Source organism: Bos javanicus, chromosome 5, assembly GCF_032452875.1.
Source record: "Bos javanicus breed banteng chromosome 5, ARS-OSU_banteng_1.0, whole genome shotgun sequence".
NCBI lineage: Eukaryota > Metazoa > Chordata > Mammalia > Artiodactyla > Bovidae > Bos > Bos javanicus.
Genome location: NC_083872.1, coordinates 106,067,939 through 106,091,118, shown reverse-complemented (window position 1 = coordinate 106,091,118; position 23,180 = coordinate 106,067,939). Strand labels below are relative to the sequence as shown.

At 45.2% G+C, this 23,180-nt stretch overlaps 1 protein-coding gene across 4 annotated transcripts in view; it reads right to left on the bottom strand.

The window, feature by feature from the left end:
* Nucleotides 1–9,771: 9,771 nt before the first annotated feature.
* Nucleotides 9,772–23,180, bottom strand: part of C5H12orf4 (chromosome 5 C12orf4 homolog) — a 40,929-nt gene continuing 27,520 nt past the window's right edge. For all 4 annotated transcript variants that reach the window (XM_061418190.1, XM_061418191.1, XM_061418193.1 and 1 more), the window contains 5 exons: nucleotides 20,183–20,257; nucleotides 15,823–16,025; nucleotides 12,774–12,831; nucleotides 12,005–12,072; nucleotides 9,772–11,184 (listed from right to left, as the gene is read on the bottom strand). In XM_061418190.1, coding sequence (XP_061274174.1) covers nucleotides 11,092–11,184; nucleotides 12,005–12,072; nucleotides 12,774–12,831; nucleotides 15,823–16,025; nucleotides 20,183–20,257 — 497 coding nt within the window. In that variant the 3' untranslated portion in view covers nucleotides 9,772–11,091. The remainder of the gene's footprint in view (nucleotides 11,185–12,004; nucleotides 12,073–12,773; nucleotides 12,832–15,822; nucleotides 16,026–20,182; nucleotides 20,258–23,180) is intronic.

Sequence of the window (23,180 nt, the reverse complement as noted above, 5' to 3'; positions counted from 1 at the left end):
CATTTCTGGAGTAAGTCCAGGAGCTCACAAACTATTTCGTGGTACAGGTTCCAGCTTTTCCCTCTCTATGACTTCCCTAGTTCTTTCCGTGTCTCCCATTTTTGGCCCTTTAACCAGAAATCTGCGAATTTATTTTCCCTACTCAGTGTACTTACCTCAACTACTCTTTTTTAAAATTTTTTCTTGTTTCATTTTATTTCCTCAGCCTGGGAAAGCATCTTCCTGTCTGGCTAACTAATATTAATTTTTCAGGTTGTAGCTTATACATCATCTTATCCTAAAAGCCTTCCCTTATTGTCATGTCAATTATGTTTACCCCTTTTCCATAGGACCCAGCATGGTTTATAGTTACATATGTATTTGTTTATTGATCTAATATATCTCTCCTACTAGCCAGGGGATGAGATCATGTGTTTTGTTCATCTTTATGTAACATTTCTATATTTTAAACAGTGTATGACACAAAAGACACACTCAATATTTAATTTCCTTCCATCTACCCACCCACCCATCCATGTCCTGCCTCATCTCACAAAAGATATTAAGATCCTTGTATTCAAATATGGCTTGGCTTTTAACAATAAAATTAAATCTTATCTTTTTATAACTTTATAATTTATAAAGCATTCTTGCATTGCCTTTTTCTTCTTGCCTGATTTTATGAAGCTGAGAGGGAGAAAGCTAAATGAACAACTTAACCTCACATCTCAAGCAACTAGAAAAAGAAGAGCAATGTAAGCCCAAAGCTAGTAGAAGTAACAAAATAACAAAGATCAGGGCAGAAATAAATGAAATAGACACTAAAAAGACCATGAAAAAAATAAAGCTAAGAGCTGTTTTTTTAAAATGATAAGCAAAATAGCTAAACCTTCAGTCAAACTTACCAAGAATAAAAGAGAGAAGATTCAGATAAAATTAGGAATGAAAGAAGAGACATTGTAACTAATGCCACACAAATACAAAGAATCATAAGCGACTACTATGAACAACTATATGCAAAAAAAAAAAAAATCAGACAACTTATAAGAAATGGTAAAATCCTGGAAACATTAGTCTGCCAAGACTAAATCATAAAGAAATAGAAAACCCGAACAGATCAATTACTAGTAAGGAGACTGAAGCCATAATCAAAAATCTCCCAACAGGGAGTTTGGGGTGGACATGTACACGTTGCTATACTTAAAATGGATAATCAACAAGGACTTGCTACACGGTTTTTTAAATTTCAAACTATATTACAATGCAGGTAATGGCAACCCACTCCAGTACTCTTGCCTGGAAAATCCCATAGATGGAGGGGCCTGGTAGGCTGCAGTCCATGGGGTCGCTAGGAGTCGGATACAACTGAGCGACTTCACTTTCACTTTTCACTTTCATGCACTGGAGAAGGAAATGGCAACCCACTCCGGTGTTCTTGCCTGGAGAATCCCAGGGACGGGGAGCCTGGTGGGCTGCCGTCTATGGGGTCGCACACAGTCAGATACGACTGAAGCAACTTAGCAGCAGCAGCAGCATAGTACTCAGAAGAGTATACTACCGGCATAAAAAAATGAAACAGAATAGAGAGCCCAGAAATAGATCCACACATCTATGGTCAATTAATTTATGACAAAGGAACCAAGAATATACAATGGGGAAAGGACAGGCTCTTCAATAAATGGTGTTGGGAAAACCGCACAGTTGCAAGCAAAAGAATAAAATTGCACCTTCATCTTAAACCACTCACAAAATTCAACTTGAAATGGATTAAAAACTCGAATGTTAAGATCTGAAACCATAAAACTCCTAGAAGAAAACAGGGCATAAGCTCCATGACATTGGTCCTGGCAATGATATTTTTGGGTTTGACACCAAAAGAAAGGCAACGAAAGCAGAGGAGATAAACAAGCGGGACTACTCCAAAGCAAAAAGCTGCTCAGAAAAGGAAACCATCAACCTTGGGCTTCCCTGGTGGCTCAGACAGTAAAGAATCCGCCTGCAGTGTTGGAGACCTGGGTTTGATCCCTGGGTTTGGAAGATCCCCTGGAGGAGGGCATGGCAACCCACTCCAGTATTCTTGCCCGGAGAATCCCATGGACAGAGGAGACTGGCAGGCTATAGTCAATGGGGTTGCAAAGAGTCGGACAGGACTTAGCAACTAAGCCCAAAGCACAATTAAAAGGCAACTTATGGAATGGGAGAAAATATTTGCAAATCAGTTCAGTTCAGTTCAGTTCATTTCAGTCACTCAGTCATGTCCGACTCTTTGCGACCCCATGAATCATAGCATGCCAGGCCTCCCTGTCCCTCACCAACTCCCCGAGTTCACTCAAACTCATGTCCATCGAATCAGTGATGCCATCCAGCCATCTCATCCTCTCTCGTCTGCTTCTTCTCCTGCCTCCAATCCCTCCCAGCATCAGAGTCTTTTCCAATAAGTCAACTCTTCGCATGAGGTGGCCAAAGTACTGGAGTTTCAGCTTTAGCATCAGTCCTTCCAAAGAAATCCCAGGGCTGATCTCCTTCAGAATGGACTGGTTGGATCTCCTTGCAGTCCAAGGGACTCTCAAGAGTCTTCCCAACACCACAGTTCAAAAGCATCAATTCTTTGGCGCTCAGCTTTCTTCACAGTCCAACTCTTACATCCATACATGACCACTGGAAAAACCATAGCCTTGACTAGACGAACCTTTGTGGTCAAAGTAATGTCTCTGCTTTTTAATATGCTGTCTAGGTTGGTCATAACTTTCCTTCCAAGGAGTAAGCATCTTTTAATTTCATGGCTGCAATCACCATCTGCAGTGATTTTGGAGCCCCCCAAAATAAAGTCTGACACTGTTTCCACTGTCTCCCCATCTATTTCCCATGAAGTGATGGGACCAGATGTCATGATCTTTGTTTTCTGAATGTTGAGCTTTAAGCCAATGTTTTCACTCTCCTCTTTCACTTTCATCAGGCTTTTTAGTTCCTCTTTACTTTCTGCCATAAGGGTGGTGTCATCTGCATATCAGAGGTTATTGATATTTCTCCCGGAAATCTTGATTCCAGCTTGTGCTTCTTCCAGCCCAGCTGTTTCTCATGATGTACTCTGCATATAAGTCAAATAAGTGGGGTGACAAAATACAGCCTTGACGTCTTCCTTTTCCTATTTGGAACCAGTGTGTTGTTCCATGTCCAGTTCTAACTGTTGCTTCCTGACCTGCATATAGGTTTCTCAAGAGGCAGGTCAGGTGGTCTGGTATTCCCATCTCTTTCAGAATTTTCCACAGTTTATTGTGATCCACACAGTCAAAGGCTTTGGCATAGTCAATACTGGACTATAAGCCTATATAATTCAGAGTATTCAAAAATAATATACAGCAGCTGAAATGAAGGAAGTAGCTCTATTTGTATCAATAGGGCTGAATCTCAAAAGCATCGTATTGAGTTTTAAAAAAGTGAGTTGTTAGGATTTCCCTGGTGGTCCAGTGGTTAAAGACTCCACACTCCCAATGCAGGGGATTCCCTGGTGGCTCAGAGGGTAAAGAGTCTGCCTGCAATGCAGGAGACCTGAGTTCGATCCCTGGGTCAGGAAGATCCCCTGGAGGAGGAACCTGGAGGGCTACAGTCCATGGGGTTGCAAAGAGCTGGATATGACTGAGCGACTTCGCTTTCACCTTCCCAATGCAGGGAGCCTGGGTTCCATCTCTTCTATGGAAACCAGATCCCACATGCCAGAGCTAAGAGTTCACATGCCATAACTAAAGATCTCGCATGTTGCAACTAAGACCCAGAACAGCCAAATAAAAAATAATTTTGTAAAAGCAAGCTGTTGAATGATACTCAGAAGATAATGTTTTCCTTATGAAAGCTTTTGCACATCTTGATATGACACATTTTATGGATACACTATATAGAGATGGATATACACTCTACAGACATGCCTTAAAACTATAAATAAGCCCATGAGAATGAAGAACATCGAAACCAAGACGGCAATCACTACTTGGGAGAGACGGATATACTGGCAGCACAAATAGACTCCGTGTTTCTCCCCATCCTGCATCCGTGCTTTTTGCTATGTAACTTTAGGAACACTTCTCATCAAGAAGTGAACCTGTTCCCTCACTCCTAGAAGATACAATGGGTTTGCGAATTGCTTTAACCGATAGCATGTAGTACAAGTGACACATGTCATTTCTGAATCGAGGCCTCAGAAGCATTGCACGATTCCACTGTCTATTCTAACCAACCTGCTTCTGCAGGTAAGCAAGTCTGGGCCACGTCCTGGAGGAGGAGACCCAGTGAAGGACCATCCAGGTGTCCCAGCTGAGGTCAGCCTATTCCAGCATGCAGCCAACCGACCTCCAAACACCCGAGAGAGATGATGATCTTCAGAGCTGCCCATCTGACCTCTGAGGCGTGTCTGAAAACTCATGAAAGAGCCCAGGTAAGACCAGAGCAACTGAGGTGACCAAGGAGCTGTAAGGAGTCAGAAGGCTTATTGTCTCGGCCACTAAGTGTCCGGGTGGTTTGTTACTGAGAAGTAGCCGATATAAAGGGGGAGTATGGAATGGGGGAGGGGCAGAAAGGACAAGCGTTCAATTGTATTGCTCATGTTTCATGTCTTCTTAAAAAAAGAGACTTGGGACTTCCCTGATGGTCCAGTGGTGAAGAATCCACCTTGCAATGCAGAGGATGCTGGTTCCGTTCCTGATCAAGGAACTAAGATCCCACGTGCCACAGGACAGCTAAGCCCACACACCATAATGAGTCTGTGTGCCCCCAGCGAGGAGCCCAGTCCTGCAACTAAGACCCGATGCAGCCAAATGAACTTTTTTAAAAAACAGAGACCTGAAGCAAACATAGCAAAATGTTAAGATTTCCCATACACAGGGAGTAGAAAAATGAGGACTGGCTATCTAATTCTCCTAATGCTCCTAACTGTATGCTTGAAGTATTTCACATTAAAAGAAAACTTACACAGAAGAGTAAATATCCAGTGTGCTACGCCAGACAAGATGGCCAAGATTTTTTAGAAAGCATTTTTTTTATTATTTTGACTGTACCACCCAGCACATGGGATCCTAGTTTTCTGATCAGGGATCAAACCTGCGACCCCTGCATTGGAAGCCGGGAGTCTTAACCACTGGACCACCAGGGAAGCCCTGGCCAAGATGATTTTAAAGAGAGGAACAAAAAGAAGCAGCTTCCCTCTCGCCTCCTCCCTACTTCACTGGCACCACACACACAGAGCAGAGCAAGTGGACCAGGGATGGTAGAGTTCCTATCCTCTTCTCTCATCCCCGGGACGTCTTCCCTAACCTCCTGGCACTGGATCCCTTGCCAGCTTTTAATCCTCCAGCCTTAGTGAGTCATTCATGAGACAGCACACATCTGATCAACTCTCAGACAGATCCTCAGAGATGAGCCGGGGGAGCATCACAGGGGTGAATTCTATACGGCTGCTTTGGGGGCAGTGAACCTGAAACCTCATAACTACTTCATACTATTGTTATGTTCAAAATCCAGGTTCACCAGATAAAAATGTGAGTCCTTCCTGCTGCACTCAAATACGGGGTTAGTCACCTCCCCTGTGACTTCCTCCTGACACTCTAACCTGCCCCGTCCTTTGTGTCTGAAGTTGCTGCCACTCCTGGCAAAGGTGGCAGGGTGTGTCTGCCAGGAGACTCGTGCTGGCCCATCAAGAGAGACAAGGGCTCCCAGGGGATATGCACTTCATGCCAGAGAGAGCCAGGGCCAAGCTGGCTGCTCTCGAGGGGCTCAGCATCCCTCTCGGCCCGATGCATCGCTCCTGTCTCTTCTGATGTCCAAGCCCACTGGGGGCGCCGTGGCCACAGGCCACTGTGTGCACAGCATTCTGTGCTGACTGCGTGAACACCTTCCTGCGTGCATGCTGGTCCTGCAGGTTACCCTGAATGCTTGTCCCGACTCCACTGGGCTGCACGCTGTCCAGGGACACAGTGTGCTAAGTGACTTCGTGTCCTTACCATGCAGTGAAAGGAAAGAAGGAAAAGAGGAGAAAGGTCAGACAGGAAGGAAGAAAGGGAGAAAGGGGAGGCAGCAGGAAGGAAGGATAATAGCAGCGTGTATTTATAGAATGACGATACACCAGGTCGTGTGCACTTTCTTATTCAGTCCTCCAACTACTCGGTGAGGCAGACACTATTATTAATTTTTCCTAGCTTACAGATGAGGAAACATCCTTCCGAGGGTTGGGTAACATGCCCGGTGGTACAAGCCATGGAGACTGAATCGCAGAGGCAGTCTGTGAACAAGGTTTGTTTAACTATGTTCCCATCTCTGACGCCAGACTGTCCAGCTGTGTTCCCATCTCTGCTGCTAGACTGTCATGTTGGGTAGTTTTGAGCACAGAGGAGCAGATAACGGGGAACCAGGACGTGACTCTAAAGAAAGAAAAAGGGAGAGAAGAGAAGGCAGAAGAGAACATAGATGAAAGGGGAGATCTACACACAGATCTCACACTGGACCTGCGAGAGCATGGTTTCTGCTTCATTCCTCGACATCTCCAGAAAGGAAGCATGTGCTTCCCGGTGATGTGTTCCAGGTTTCATTCTCCACGTGCCAAAGGCATCCACAGACAGCCCATTCTGCCCGCCTGCCTGTGAGAGAAGACGGGTAGACAGCTGACTCTGGGGTTGTACCCCAAGTCAGCAAGTCCTGGACCACTGCTCGGGGCGGGGAGTTGGGAGAATACAAGGCTCTCATTCTCATCAGCCAATCAATACATAACCTTTCTTATGTTCATTTCTGTTTAAAGACGCCTGATTTTAATAAATTGTTGACTCATTATGTACAGTGAACTCAGGACCAGCAGCACCATAACTGATGCCTGGGTGGAGCTTGTGCTCCCAGACCTGTATTTCCCCATAAGGCACATCACAGCCTTCTAGCAGTGAGGAATCTTAGATCCTTGCCTGTAAAACCATCAACAAAACTGTCAAAAATGTGGCAGGAAATAGACTGTGTAAAGCACACTTGGTTATGTTGGTGGAGCTGAAATCAGAAGGCAGAGGGTAACCCTGCTCTTCTCGGCTGGGAGTGTGCTTGTCTGCTGACTCAGTTTTCCACCGTTCTGCTTGTGTGTGTGCACATACGATGCCCAAAGTGGTTGCAAAGGCCTCCCATTTCATCCTGAGGGTCAGTTACAACATCCAAGCAACTTGGAATTGATGAGACTATTGCTTTTGCTCAGTGGCTAAGTCGTGTCTGACTCTTTGCAACGTCACCAACTGCAGCATGCCAGGCTTCCCTGTCCTTCACTATCTCTTGGAGTTTGCTCAAACTCATGTCCATTGAGTTGGTGATGCCATACAACCATCTCATCCTCTGTCAGCCCCTTCTTCTCTGGCCCTCAATATTTCCCAGCATCAGGGTCTTTTCCAGGGAGTCATTTCGTGAATCACATGGCCGAAGTATTGGAGTTTCAGCTTCAGCATCAGTCTTTCCAAATGAATATTCAGGATTGATTCCCTTTAGGATTGACTAGTTTGATCTCCTTGCTGTTCAAGAGACTCTCAAGGGTCTTTCCAGTACCACAATTTGAAAGCGTCAATTCTACGGTGCTCAGCCTTCTTCATGGTAGATGCCTGATTACTTCTGGGGTTACAAATAAATGTTAGCAAGCTGGAGAATCTGCAAATATAGAGGCCACGATGAATGAAGATTCACTGCAGGCAGTATTAAGATCGACCAGTTCTCAGACTTGGACATTCCAGGAACTTGGCCGTCCCCTGGGAAAACAGGAAAGGAACAGAGCCCTGGGGGGCATGGCAGTAACTGCAGGTGTATGTGTAAGAGGGCATCACATACTTGTCCGGCAGGGACCCTCAAAGGCCAGCCATCCATGCTGGGATTTAGCCAGGATTCTGTTCTGGTCATTAGAGGTGGTCAGCTGCGCAGATCCTAGAAGAGCCTACCAAGTCTTCTCACTTGAATCAAATAGCTCCTTGAATCCATTGTCTTTGTATAGGCTTCTGGAGGCTGGATCTTGCTCAGCCCTGTGCCTGTGTGGAAGAAACTCTGCAAACACAGGCTGTGAATTGAATGAGGCTAGGCCGGATCTGACCACACTGTCTTATCCCTCCCCTTCCTTTGTAATGTACCCTCAAGGAAATATTTCTAAGTTTGAGGTTCCTCGAATTGGTAGTCCTTAAAGGTTTCTTAATGATGTCACTGAGCTACTGAAAAAAAATCTTTCCCAAGATACATTTCACCGGGACAAGACTTCACAGGTGAACAGAAAATGTCAAGGATGTTTCTGACTTTGTGAACTTGCCAGGAATGACAGTGAGCATGGCATGCCATGATGCTGCGTACCGCTTGCTGATTCCCATTCAATTTCACCTGAATGGGAAAACTCAATCCTGAAGGAAATCAACCCTGAATATTCATTGGAAGGACCGATGCTGAAGCTGAAGCTCCAATAGTTTGGCTACCTGAGGTGAAGAGCTGACTCACAGGAAAAGACTCTGAAGCTGGGAAAGATTGAGAGCGGGAGAGGGGGACGACAGAGGATGAGATGGTTGGATGGCATCACTGACTCAATGCCTGTGAGTTTGAACAAACTCTGGGAGATAATGAAGGACAGAGAAGCCTGGCTGAGTCCATGGGGTCGCAAAGAGTTGGACATGACTGAGCAAATGAAGAACAGCAGCAACAGAAGAGATATTCTTTACCTAAAAACAACAGGCCCGAGGAGCCACCCTCTCCGCTCTGCTCGTTCCTTCAGCACAGCTTGGCTGATTCTTCCGAGGGCCTCTGAAACAGGCCTCTTTCCATGAATTCATCTTTCCTTTGTGGAACGTTTTCTTCCTCCTCGTGAGACTCAGCCAGGATCCAACTGCAGTGACACAGACGGCACAAGCTTTGCCAGATCAGCTCAGCCAGCGCCCAGGCAACCTAAGCTGCGTTTCCCTTCAAATTCCTCTTCATGCCTTTCCCCCACTCCAGTCACACTGCCATGCTGCGCAACAGCTGGGGCCACCCTTCCCCATTGCAGCGAGCTTACAGCCTTGCTGGGTTTTGAGTATGTAAGTGGGGGCAGGGGGGGAGAGGGCAGTAGGGACCAGAGACCTCAGGCTCAGTGCCTGCCTCATCTCCAGGGTGTGCTTTTAAAGCCTTGAGGACATCATCATCTCTCCTCAGGATCCTTACCTGTACAAATTAAGAACCTGAAGCTCACTGAGATGGTCTTTACCATTGCCCCATGGTCTGCGCTGAGGCCCCAGGGTCTGCACAGTATCCCCTGAAGGCCCTTGCAGTCAGTTTGCTTTTCCCAGCTTCCTGGCGGTGTTGCACCACCTCCCTTCACTCCACCCCTGCTCCCGTCTGGACCTCATACAGTAGGCGCTCCTCCTCTTCTCAGCCTGCCAAGCCGCTGCCTCCTCATCATTCATGGAGTGTCTGAAACCACTTCCACCCAAGAAGCTTCCAAGAACACGCCGGGTACAGTCTTAATCTCATCTGTCTCAGTCCAAACGCAACCCCACAGACTCCCTCATCTACTGCTGCACTAAAATCCCTACCATTTGGTACTTTTAACTACACACGTGACCAGCTTAGAGTTTGGTGTGTCTTTGTAAGAATGGAACTCTGCTCAATGTTATGTGGCAGGCTGGATGGGAGGGGAGTTTGGGGGAGAACGGATACATGTGTATGTATGGCTGAGTCACTCTGCAATCTACCTGAAACTACCACAACATTGCTAATCCGCTACACCCCAATACAAACTATAAAGTGAAAAGAACGGTAGGTAGCGTCATTGCTCGACCTTTCCAATTTTGGCTGCCGTCTAGTGGCTAAGTCCTGTCCGACTCTGTGACCTTGTGGACTGTATGGACTGCAGCCCACCATAGAAGCTTGCATCTGCTAATCCCAAACAATTTACTGAATAGGCATACATTTTAACTTTTTTTTTTGAGGCAGCCATTTTCCAGTCTTTATTGAATCTGCTAATATTACTTCTGTTTTACTTTTTTGTTTTTTTGGCCATGAGGCACGGGGAAGCTTTGCTTCTGACCAGGGAGCGAACCCGTACGCCTTGGACTGGAAGGTGAAGTCTTAACCACTGGACCCCCAGAGAAGTCCTGGCATGAATGCCAATGCCTTTTACTGATCACACTACACCCCCCTCCAACGCGACCTGTCACAGTACGAACCCCAGCAGGCCCTGAGCCCGTACCAGCACACCCCATTTTCTACCTACCTTGCTGTGTGAGAATCAGTCGCAATGGTAGCATTCGTGCTTGGAAGACAATCTCTTGCTCCAAGGGCAGAACACCTACCTTCTTCTCGGGGGGACCGCCAGGCTCTTTGGAAAAGGGTTTGTAAAGTGTTAGTGAGTCGTGGACCCAGCCTGGAGTGGTGTTCTCCTCAGGGCTGTTATTGGACAGTTGCTGCCTTGAGTAGAAGATCAAGACACATTCTGTGTTATGAGAAAGCACTGTCTCTGCCAAATGCGTTTCTGTAAGTGATTATGTGTAGGCGTACCAGTAAGAGTGCTTTTTGTTTCCTGCGGCTTCCCAGATGGCCCGGGTGGTAAAGAACCTGCCTGTCGATGCAGGAGACGTAAGAGACGCACGTTCAGTCCCTGGGTGGGGAAGATTCCCTGGAGGAGGACATGGTAACCAACTCCAGTATCCTTGCCTGGAGCGTTCTAGCCCGTCAGGCTCTGCTGTCCATGGGATCACATGGAGTAAGACACTCATTGACTCAGCCTTATACCCGGATACAATTCAAACTTTTGGAAAGTCAAGTATTTCCATGAAATTGTAGTGAATAATCTCCTACATCAAATGCCCATGTGTGAAACAGACAAAGTTTTAACTCACTAATATTCACAGATAGGACAGTAGGGAAACAGTAGGGAAAAAAAAACCAAGACTCTTTTTTTTCCCCCATAAACAGAGCTTAAGAATGAATGTATAAGTAAGGGGCTGATCACCAGTCTGTACAACATATGGGTTTTTGGAATGTTTAGCAGACATTTATCATGATCGGATTTGTGCCTTGGGTGGCAAGTTCTCTTTCTGGGCATCTTTTGCTTGACAGGATCCCAGCATCTTCTTCAGTGTGTTGGTCTGTGGGGACTCAGTGCTTGGAGGTCAAGGTCAGTGTCGATGACACCCGGAAGATCTGGGGAAGCATGTTACTAAGTTGGTAAAACATCTCTTCAGAAATACTCTGTAAGACGTAACAAAAAAAAAAAAAAGAGAAGAGTTTGCATTTGTTAAACTATCAGTGATTTTTAAAAAATGTTTTAAGTGTTTTAAAATATGGAAGTAATACAAGTAGTTTCGGACATGAGGTGGAACGTGAGAATCTCATCTTCGGGAACTGATTCAACTGCATGGCTCTGGGCAGGGGCGTGTCTCTGAGAACCCACGCTGTGTCTGTCAAGCAGTAAGCCTGATTACCAGAAAAAGCCCTCGATAACACTAGTGTAATCAGAGATAAAAGTACCACTCGTGCTGAATTCTACACAGAAGACAGAATCGTTTCCTGCTCACGTCCTCCTTTATGAACTCTTTAGACTCTATATAACATAAATGTGGGGGAAAAAACGGAAAGAGGAGTCAAGTTCAGCTTTGGGTTAAATCAAAGAACCCTCGAGTGGTAGACGCTAACATCTTCAACCGTAAACGGAGTGCCTTGATAACTCCAAACACTTCTCCCCCTAAAACACAGAAACCTGTGAGCATTTTGTCATGTAGTAATGAGTTGAGGGCAGGGCTTCCCTTCCCACCGTTTCCCTACTGTCCTATCTGTGAATATTAGTGAGTTAAAACTTTCTCAGTGGGTAGCCACTCCAATATTCTTGCCTGGAGAATCCCATGGACAGAGGACCCTGGCGGGCTGCAGTCCATGGGGTCATGAATAGTCGGACACGACCGAGAGACTAAGCGACAACGACGATACCGTGGGCAGGGCAGAGTGCCTGGCCCTGTCTGTAAGGAATACTATAGCAGAGCTGGACTGGGTGAGATCTACCCAGGTCACACACCTGTGGCACCAGAAACTGCACTGTCCTAGAAATCCCTCCGTCCCACGAGGCCATTTCCATCATGAAACCTGCAACAGAGCAACAGATGTGGCTGAATGATGAGCTCTGGTTCAAGCCCACCTGTCCTTTACTGAAAGTAAACTGGACGTTTACAGTCAGGCTACCCGTCTCCACGTTTTAGGTGCCCACTTTCCTGTGGGAGAGGCAAGCCTGAGGGCCAGACACACTTCTGTAATCCTTAATTCTCCACACCAGCACGGTTCCCCACAGTGCTGTCAAAACACCTGGAATGATCATTTCTCGAGTTCTATTTTGTCTCCACACAATGAAGCCAAAACAAGTCATTAAAAATTCCATAAATATGTGGTTCTATTTTCTTTTCGGGAAAATGAAAGGTAGCTGAGAGTAAGTTCTATCAATGTTCAAATACTGTTGCATTTCAAGAGGGTTGGAGACGTCCCTGGTGGCCTAATGGTTAGGACTGGGAGCTTTTCACTGATGCGGCCCAGGTTCAAGCCTTGGTCCGGGAATTGATCTTACAGACTGCATAGTGTGACCCGAAACAAACAAAAAAGAGGGCTGGAGGTTTTGTTTTCTGATTGGAAAAGGTTAAAAAATCCATTATGAAGGATTTGCTCATTAAACCCTACAACTGGGGCACCAGGTGACCACAGGAATGCCCACGTTCTTTCACCTGGCTTGCTCAGCTGTCAAGATTTTCGAGGAAGAAATACAGGTCCTTGTTGTTAAACATAAGGTTGTATCTTACCTTTGACACACTTAAACACAAGTTCCGCTCTCCTTAAGCACCATGGTATAGTCATTTCCTAAAAACAGAAACAAAATAAATCGTATGTTTTTGATAGGACTTTGCAGGAAAAAGACACCTAACTAACCTGTGCTTTTCAAAGTGAAAACAGCGGCTACCCTCGTGGAGGGAACAGTGGAGAGGATGTGGGTTAAGCAGCTGGACGAGAGCCTGGGGCGGCTCCTGGGGTGCTGGCTGGTGACGTTCTGCTTCATCACCTGGGCGCTGCTGATGTCGGTGGTCAGTCAGGGAACGTGCGAGCCGTTTCTATGTGCTTTTCCCGAGGTGTATTATATGCTGCTGCTGCTGCTGCTAAGTTGCTTCAGTCGTGTCCGACTCTTTGCGACCCCATAGACAGCAGCCCACCAGTCTCCCCTGTCCCTGGGATTCTCCAGGCAAGAACACTGGAGTGGGTTGCCATTTCCTTCTCCAATACATGAAAGTGAAAAGTGAGAGTGAAGTTGCTCAGTTGTGTCCGACTCTTAGCGACCCCATGGACTGCAGCCTACCAGGCTCCTCTGTCCATGGGATTTTCCAGGCAAGAGTACTGGAGTGGGTGCCGTTGCCTTCTCTGGTATTACATGCTAAGAAAGGTTAAAAGGGCTTCCGGGATGGCTCAGTGGTGAAGAATCCGCCTGCTGATGCAGGAGACGTGGGTTTTCGATCCCTGGGTTAGGAAGATCCCCTGGAGAAAGAAATGGCAACCCATTCCAGTATTCTTGCCTGGAAAACCCCATGGACAGAGAAGCCTGGTGGGCTACAGTACAGGGGGTGGCAAAAGAGTCGGACATGGCTGAGTAACTAAACAACAACGGAAAGTTAAAAACAAAGAACATCCGCGTCTACCACAACCACGACAACTAAAACCTGGCGAGTCCCAAACGAGTCAACAAGTTCACAGCACAGACAAGAGGAAAAGCCGGGAACTCGGGCTTCGTGGCCTGCTGGTTCACTCCCCGTACGGCAGGTTAGACTGATTCCAGGATGACACTGTCTTCAGGTCGCAAAGGTCTACGGGGGTAGAACTGCTAAGAGTAGGATGTCTTCCTTCCAGCTGATGGATTATTTTTTCCTTTTTTTTTTTTAAATTGCAATTCATTTTATCAACCCCAGGCCAGGACCATTTCCGACAGCAGTGTCACCTCACATGTGCTGCAGCGTGGGCACGAGTGGGGCAAGTCTGTCTGTCACAGGAAGAAAACAAGAGACGAAATGCTGTGGGACCCTTTTGTGAAAGCTAAGACAAACACTGCCTCTATATCCTGGGCAGTGTCGTCTGAGTTTTCAGGATAGACTCTGTGACCTGAATGGATGTTTAAATATGACTGATGGGAGGAGTGTGGCTTGATATACTCTTGTGAATTAAAACGGGACTCTGGACGCAGGCTTAATGTTCTGCAGCTGGCCGTCCCGATTTAAAACATGCAACTTCTGTGACACTGTGGGAGAGGGCACACTGCTAGTGTCAGATGTCTGGGAGTGAGGCCGAACCTGGTGACTTTTGGAAATGCTGCCTTCGAGGTCGTTTCCCACCTACATAGAACCATTTTTATAAACTGGTTAACCAGGAGTCCAGCTGCAGGCATGTCTGGATACTTTCGTGGGGCCGGACCTCGTCACAAACTTTCTTTGTTTCTCCCCAAAGACTCTGCTATAGATGGGCTGGTCTGTGATGAGAAGAATGGCTACAAGTTCCTGGTGGGACTGCGACTTTATAAAGCGACAGTGGAAGGAAAGGAAACAACAAAACACTTTGGTCAGTCACTCCTGCTGCCGAATTGGGTATGACTGAGGCTGAGAGGCTGAGAACACGGACGCACTGCTCATTAAATGAGTCAGAGCTCTCTTAATCAAAATGGTGTGTGTCTGGTAAAAACACACATGGATGGTCAGTGGGAAATCATCTAAACCACCCTGTCTTACATGGACTTGAGCTGTGTGTGTGTTTATACAGAGAACTGCATTTAAAGTGAGGCCTCCTGAATACGATGAGTCTAAGCGGGGACTCAGTCACTCTGAAAAGTACAACATAAAATCTTCTGCACCACTTCTTTACGGTAAGAGGGTTTACACACATCTGCTACTCTGGTAAATAACTTTTAATAATCAAGGAGTGAATGCCCTTCCTTTCACAATCTGTCCTTGCTGGCTAGCCATTTTGCTTTTTAAAGAATGCCACTCAAAACCAGCAGCACCGTGCTGCTGATACAGGTCCTTCACCCCGTTGGCCACAGGCTCTCCCGGAAGGACCAGCTGGCACCTGCTTGGAGGCTGTTTCACTCCTCCAGACTCTCTAACTAAAGTTGGATCTAACCTCTGTATTATGTCCACAACTTAGCCCCTCTAACTAGCTTTCATGGAGGGGAGGGAAGAAAGCATGAGAGAAAGCAGTCATGGGAAGAGAGTTTTTTTTTAATTTAAAAGCATAAAATACAGTCCATCGCAAAAGGAGCGAACGATTGTGCCACATTTTAGTTGTAGAAGCCGCCAGTATGTGCTTTATAGCAACAGTGTCCTTGAGAACCTGGTGAAAGGAGGCTGGCTTCTTCCTGCCAACGAGCAAGCATCTCTTTCTATTGCCTGTCAATGCCTACTCAGAGAGTGCTAAGTAATTTTAACGGTGGTCTAGGCCAATACAAATGTGGAGGTAAACCTGCTGCTGCTGCTGCTAAGTCGCTTCAGTCGTGTCCGACTCTGTGCGACCCCATAGACTGCAGCCCACCAGGCTCCCCCGTCCCTGGGATTCTCCAGGCAAGAACACTGGAGTGGGCTGCCATTTCCTTCTCCAATGCAGGAAAGTGAAAAGTGAAAGGGAAGTTGCTCAGTCGTGTCCGACTCTTAGTGACCCCATGGACCACAGCCCACCAGGCTCTTCCATCCACGGGATTTTCCAGGCAGGAGTCCTGGAGTGGGGTGCCATTGCCTTCTCCACAAATGTAAAGCTGATGATGCTTATTCTACAGTGTTGCCACATTCTCAGAAAATGCCGGCACTTTTCCCACCTGCTTACCTCTGACATATCGTGCACCAGCAGGAGGGGAATACTGACGGTCGTGATGTCGTGGGTACAGCAAACCTTGAGGATGTTTCGGAGCCCCATGATGGCGGGGTCCCGAGCAGTGATGTTTCCCGATTTCACGTTGTCATCCACACAAAGGTGGAAAGCGACATGTATTTCTGAGAGGTTAGAGTGCCGTGTGATGTAAAATTCTCCTGTGAACAGCAGATAACAATCGTGACTTTCAGAAACACAAAGCGTGTTCACTAGTGGGCTTCAGAGATGACTGTGACAGGCAGCCAGTGTGCTGAACCAGCAGAGGAGTTTATCAGGGACCTGTGTGGAACTCAGGAAGCAAATAGGATTAGTGCTACTTAATTCTTGGAAAGAAGGTGATGGAAAAGAGAGGTGATGGCCGAATTCATCTTAGGTTCATAAATTGGTATGAAGAGACCACCAAGTAGTATGTAAATCAAATCAGTGCCCATCATCGCAGTTTTGATATAAATGCTCAAAGCGCTCTAATCATTCAAAATTAATATGTCAAGACAGGCTACTTGAAGATCTGTCTTCCCCACACCCTGCACCTGCTCTTCTCCATCTCAGTTTAGGGGCCCAGTTTCCTTCCATTAGCTGCAAAGACAGAAACACACGAGTTGGCCTTCATTACTCTCTTTTTCTCATGACATCCTCCCCAATCCAATTCACCACCAACTATTTTCAGTGTTGTTGTTCAGTCGCTAAGTTGTATCCAACTCTTTGAGACCCCACGGACTGTAGCACAACAGGCTTCCCTGCCTTCCACTATCCCCTGGAATTTGCTCAAATTTCACGTCCATCGAATCCGTGATGCTATTTCATCGTCTGCCACCTCCTTATCCTTTTGCCTCCAATCTTTCCCAGCATCAGGGGCTTTTTCCAGTGAGTTGGCTCTTCACATCAGGTGTCCAAAGTACTGGAGCTTCAGCATCAGTCCTTTCAGTGAAAATTCAAGGTTCATTTCCATTAAGATTGACTGGTTTGATTTCCTTGCTTTCCAAGGGACTCTCAAGAGTCCAGCACCACAATTTGAAAGCATCAATTCTTTGGTGCTCAGCCTTCTTCATGGTCCAACTCTCACATGTGTACACGACTACTGGAAAAATCATAGCTTTATCTCTATGGGCCTTTGTCGGCAGGGTGATGTCTCTGCTTTTTAATTCGCTGTCTAGGTTTGTCATAGCTTTCCTTCCAAGGAGTTAGTGTCTTATTTCATGGCTGTAGTCACTGCCCACAGTGATTTGGGAGGCCAAGAAAATAAAACCTGTCACTGCTCCCATTTTTTCTCCTTCTATTTGCCATGAAGTGATCTATAACAAACCTCTCAACTATCTCAAGTCTGAGCACTCCATTTTTATTGCTATCACCCTAGTTCACAGTACCATCTTATCACCTAGGTTTCAGCAACAGCCTCTGAATTAACCTCTTTGTTCCCATTCTTGCCAACAGATCATGATTTTAAGTACAGACCAGATTACATCACTCTCCCACTTAACATGGTCCAAAAGGCTCACATGACACTCAGGAAAAAAACCCAAACTCCATCCTCTTGTCTTACCCTTTCTCACCCCAGCCACACGGCCTTCCTTAAGGTCCTCACACACACAGGGCTTGTTCCTGATCCAGGGCTGCTTCCTGAGGGCCCTTCCCCCACGGCTCCTGTCCAGATGACTGCTTTTCACCAATCATGTCTCAGAGAGAAAGTCACCTCCTCTCGGAAGTCTTCCTTGATTGACCCATATGATTGATGTAGGACTCCCTCACCCCTCACTTATTCTCTTTCACATTGTTCTATTTTCTCCTCAGCACTGAAATTCTTTTGTTATCTATTTATGAGGTTATTTTAAAGAGAGTACCACTGTTTACATGCCGTGACTGTAAGGACTTTTGCCTCTCTCGTTTACCGTGCTGTCTGTAGCTCATGAAACTACAGGACCTGGTACACAGAAGGTACTTGGTAAACTTTGGTTTGCTGAATGGTAATCAAATATTTTCAACCAAAAGCTTATTTTATCCAGGCTTTCTACAATCACTCCATTTCCTAGGTAGCCATGCCAGCCATTGGCTTTTATATTCTGCAGTTTCTGTCAATGTAAATAAACAGAAAATATATAAAAATATGTTTTTATAAACACACCTGCCTCACTGGAAATTCTGAGATGTTCTTCGAGGAAAATCTTGCTATTGTAAAACCTAGTCTTCCATCACTAACCCACATCCCCACAAATTCTGCTCATCCTGGCCTCAAGGTCCTTATCTTAGGATTTTACTTTGTATTTACTTATAAACACAGAGTATGTTTAAAGTACTTAACACACGTTGGCACGGTGTTTAACAATTTCCAGTTACAAGTATACATAAGCTGTGTCACTGATAGGCCCTAGTCAAAAGTCTGTTTTTTTTTTTCTTTGACTTACGATATAAGAACTAGATAAGCAGTAAAAGAAATTAGAGAAAGGCCAGTGACAGGCCAAACTAGACAAAAGAAACGTTAAAAAAAAAAACTTGTTTGGCAAGAAGTGGTACGGCTGCCATTTCCCTGGCAGGCAACACGAGACGTGGAGTGCTTATCAGAAACCAGGCAGGTCCCAGGAGGCCCCCCGTTTCGAACTCTGGCTGATGGCTTAGGTGGTGGGGGTCACCATGTTGAAACTGGGCCACGGCCAGCACAGGGGCTGACGACTCACTTACTGCACAAGTCAGGTGTTCCTAATCCCCAAGCTGGCACTGCTTCATCCGACCTCAGACGACTTGTCCTGGGCCTCGTTTTACCCGTGAGGAACGTGGGGGTCTCAGCGCTGGCAGCGGTGATTGAAATAACAGAAGACGGTAGGAAAAGGGACCAGACTGGGTGTTAAGAAGATCTGGCATCTAGCACTGACTGGTTGAGTGATCTTGGGCAAATCAATTCAATTTACAGATCCCCTGTACTTTTATGAATTAGATGGGAAAAATAACTCCTGACTGCTTTCCTTACAAAGATGTTTTAAGAATTAGAGAAGCTGATGTTTAATTCTTAAGATGATACAAGCTACAAGTAATTAGATAATGACGAAGCAAACTCACTGGTTAAAAGAGACATAAATCAAACTCTTTCTCTGTAACTTGAAATCTAGAAGCATTTTGTGATCTGGACCCTTCTAATCTCCTGTCTCCTTCCTGGGTAGGCTGGCAAGCTTTTTCCAAATGGAAACTCAGAAGCTACCAGCATAGCTCACTGAACCCTTAACTCCGCCTTCTCTGATGCTGACTTATAGCACAGTCTCCTGATTTACTACTAATAGCCAGATACTCACCTCCAGGCTTTTCCCAAGAAGGACCAAGAGGGAAAATGCACACAGCAGTAAAGAGTTAAGTTTAAAAAAGTCAGACATCGGTACCTCCAGAACAGATAAGGGTGACACATTGTAAGAAAGCCACAAAATATAGATGATTTAAATTATGCACCTACGAAGAGAGATAAGATAAATCCTGTCTCAATGAAGGTATTTTTAGATGGAGAGGAGGACAGTTTCCTGCTCCACAAAGTGGAGAACCACCTCGTGGTGACACAATCCCCGCCACTTAGCATTATCCACCGGAGTGGGCTCTCTGAGGTGGGCGTGCACTCGGAAGCCGACGACCACAAGCTAGCTGGCCGGGAGAGGAGTGAGCACCAGGATTACGTGGAATGTGGCCTTGGCGTCGAAAATCTGGGGAAGGAAATGGAGCCAGACAACCTTGGCTGTTTCAGCACCTGCGACGTGGTTGAAGAGACTTGACACAGCGTCTCCACACGGGCCTTCCTGTTGTGCCCTGTCACACAGACACTGCTGCAGGCCATCAGAGGGCATGGAACATGGAAGAACATCAGGGGCCCAACTTCCAGATGATAAGCAATATTCCCAAGAGTCATACAGGAGATTTAAAGACAGGGAGGACAGGAACATTTATGGGGAGATAGCAATAAAAAAGATTCTAAATCAGATGACTTGTGCTCTTCCCATGTGCTCAATTATTTACATCTCTATCTACTGTTGTTTATATGTCAGAAAAAAAGTGATTTATTGGCTCATTTAAGAAACTAAGGAACAATGTGTGACGCAGCAAATAATAATAAAAACTTACGCAACGGCTTGAGGAATTTTTCTTGTACGCATCTGGGAAAACTCAGGGCTGGTATAAGAATAAGGATTTAGTTGCTGGACACTATAACAGGGTATCTACAGAGATACAAAGTTCTAGGGTGATACATTTGACAAACTGTATAATGTACACCAAAAGAACCTGTGTTTCAAATCTGTGATTTCAATGCACGTGAGTATAAGAAAACCACAAGTGAAATAATACTCACCAGGTAAAATATTTAAATAGTTTCTATCTGCAGTTTTAGTCTTATCGTCACTTCCTCCATTTCGGCTTCCAGAATCTATTTATAAGATAATGCAACATGAGAGAATATAGTTAACGTATGAGAACACACTTGTGATGTCCCCCAAACAACCACAACCACAGCAAAAATCTACTAAGGATCTCTAGGTATCAGGTGGTCTGTGACATGCTTTATACGGATGGTCTCTTAATTCTTACAAAACTCCTCTAACCAGAACACTCTACCCTTTTCATCTTATATGTGAGAACAGAGGCTTAGATGGGTTAACTCACTTAAGGAAGGAGGCACAGGTAAGTGGCAGAACCAGGTCTGGAACCCACACACTCAGGTTCCAAATTCTGTGATCTTGACCACAAGAGACTTGCCAAGGCTCTGTTTTTCATTTGGGCCATTCAGGGCACTAAGTTAACTACACATAAAATAACTTCATTAGGCAGTTGTGGGGTGGCCATCTTTATTTTTAGAATCTGAGTCACTGTTGAGGATATAACTTGTTCAGGATGACAGGCTAATGGTTAGTAGCACTGGGAATCATTTGATATTCAGCCCATCCTTGAAATCTGTCACTTCTTATCTGACACTATATACAATTTCTTCCAAATAGATACTTGAGATTCCATTTCAAATGGAGTCTTCTCCCCCCGCCCCCACCAGATATTCAATAGTTTTTCTTTCTTTTTAGAAGGCATGATATTACTTTGAAGGATAAATGTTGGTAAAATAAAATATAGCACATTTGATTATTCATTATTATGGCTGAACACATTATTTTACTTGTATACATCTATTTTTAATAGAAGACACATCGGAATTTTATAAGAATCCTAAGAGAACTGAAAAATGCAGTGTGAATATTATTAGATACCTGTCTTTAAGAAACTATGTATCTATACAAATTAAATCTAAGACTATATTGCAATGGCTTTCAATATGAGAAAATCACTTGAAAACAGTCAGAACTTGAAATGAGTAAACTGAAACTACCAGGGAGTATTATAGTTTAAAAGTTCTGAATAAAAGTAACCTAGTGTTTTACCCACTGACTACTCTGAGTCATTGGTTATAACACTGTACCTTGTAAATGCATATATTTTATAAACACACTGAGGGAGGGAGAGACATAGACAGAAGGCTCTGTGTTGCCAGAATCCATATTTAATGCAATAATGTGATTCTCATACAGACCCCTGAAATTGATGGGCTCTGAATAAATGGCTGCTCACAGCACAGAAAACAAAAACACAGTAAATGAGGAGCCTCTAATTTTGTTCACGTGCAATCTGAAACTGACAAAATCCTTCCTAAGAAACAAAAAAAAGAACAGTCTATAGCCCGCCCGCCTTCCGTGTTTCAAAGGTAATACCCTGTAACACTAAGAAGATGGTTATTTTCAAAAATGGGTATAAAATATGTACAAAAATGAAACTGCTTTTGGCTTATCATGAACCACAGAAACATAAAGATGCTGATATAAAAAACACAGTGAGAAAAATAACGGAGTGTCTTAGGATAGACAGACTTCCGTATCAGGATGTAAACGTGCATAACAAACGTGGGCACGCCTCAGAAAAGGAAGAGACGGGGAAAGCATTTTGGCAAAACTCTTCTATAACAACATGCGGGCTTCTCTAAGAAAGGAGTCTTTTATAAACCTACTTGTTTCACTGACTCACTTAAACCACAAAATAGCTGCCCGAACAAGAACAAAATACTACCATGATGTACACACGGTGCCCTAACCGTATGTGGTTTAAAAACTTTCCGTCCCCACACACTTTCTAACCTCTCATAAATATACTCAGCACCCTCTGCCTTCTCCTAACTGTTGTGATCTCCGTCTTCATGCTTTTAGTCACTACAGAGAACAATAGCTGGATGTCTCCGATCACATCCGTGCCACTTTGAATGAGATGGGGGCAGGGGTTGGCAGAAGAATAAGAGGACGGACTGGAATTTGCCCGAAGGTCCTTGTTGGGGTGCGCTTCCAGGCTGATTTTCTAGACTCAGCCGGGGTTTGTTGTGAGTGACACGCATTGCCAGAGCAAAGCCACCGTTACCTATAGTGGAAATACAAACTGGCGGGGCTGTGGCGCAGAGTAACTGCTAACGTTATCAGAAGTACAACTGCCTGTGCCCTTTAGCTCAGGAATGTCTTTTTAGGACTCTATTTCAGAGATACGCTCACTCATGCAAGATGATATATGTGTAAGATTATTCATGCATTATTACTTAGAAGAAAAAACTCTGGAACAGATGAAATGCCCATTAACAGGGACGTGATCATTAAGGGGGTAGCCTGCAGTGGACCCTATCCAGCAGTAACAGGCTCTAAGGATGCTCTGTCTGTACAGATGTGGAAGGCTGCCCAAGATAAACTATTCAGTGGAAAAAAAAGCAGAAGACAAAAGAGTGTGCAGAGAAAGCTGCCATTTGCATGAAGCAGGAAAATCTGTAAATACACACAGACATGTGCTCACACACACATTCATAAACGCATGTCTGGAAGGTACACGAGACACGGCACTGGCTGCCCCAGGAGCAGGAAACTGGATGGCTGATGGACAGAGCCACAGAGTCTCTCACCGTATGCTCTTTTGTACAGTCTGAATTGTGAATCTTGAGGTGATACTAGTGGTAAAGAACCCCTCCCAATGCAGGAGACATAGAAGACACGGTTTCGATCTCTGGATTGGGAAGATCCCCTGAAAGACGGCATGGCAACCCACTCCAGTATGCCTGCCTGGAGAACCCCACAGAGGAGCCTGACAGGCTATAGTCCAGGGGGTCACAAAGAGTCAGACACGACTGAAGCGATTTAGCACATACAAGGCTATCTTTACCTATTTCAGCAACGATTACAATTAAAAAAATGTTTTTTTAAGTCTACTGAATAAACATAGACACTATTATGAATGCTAATCAAGTCGATTCTAGAGAACTGCCTTCTATCATCAGGAGA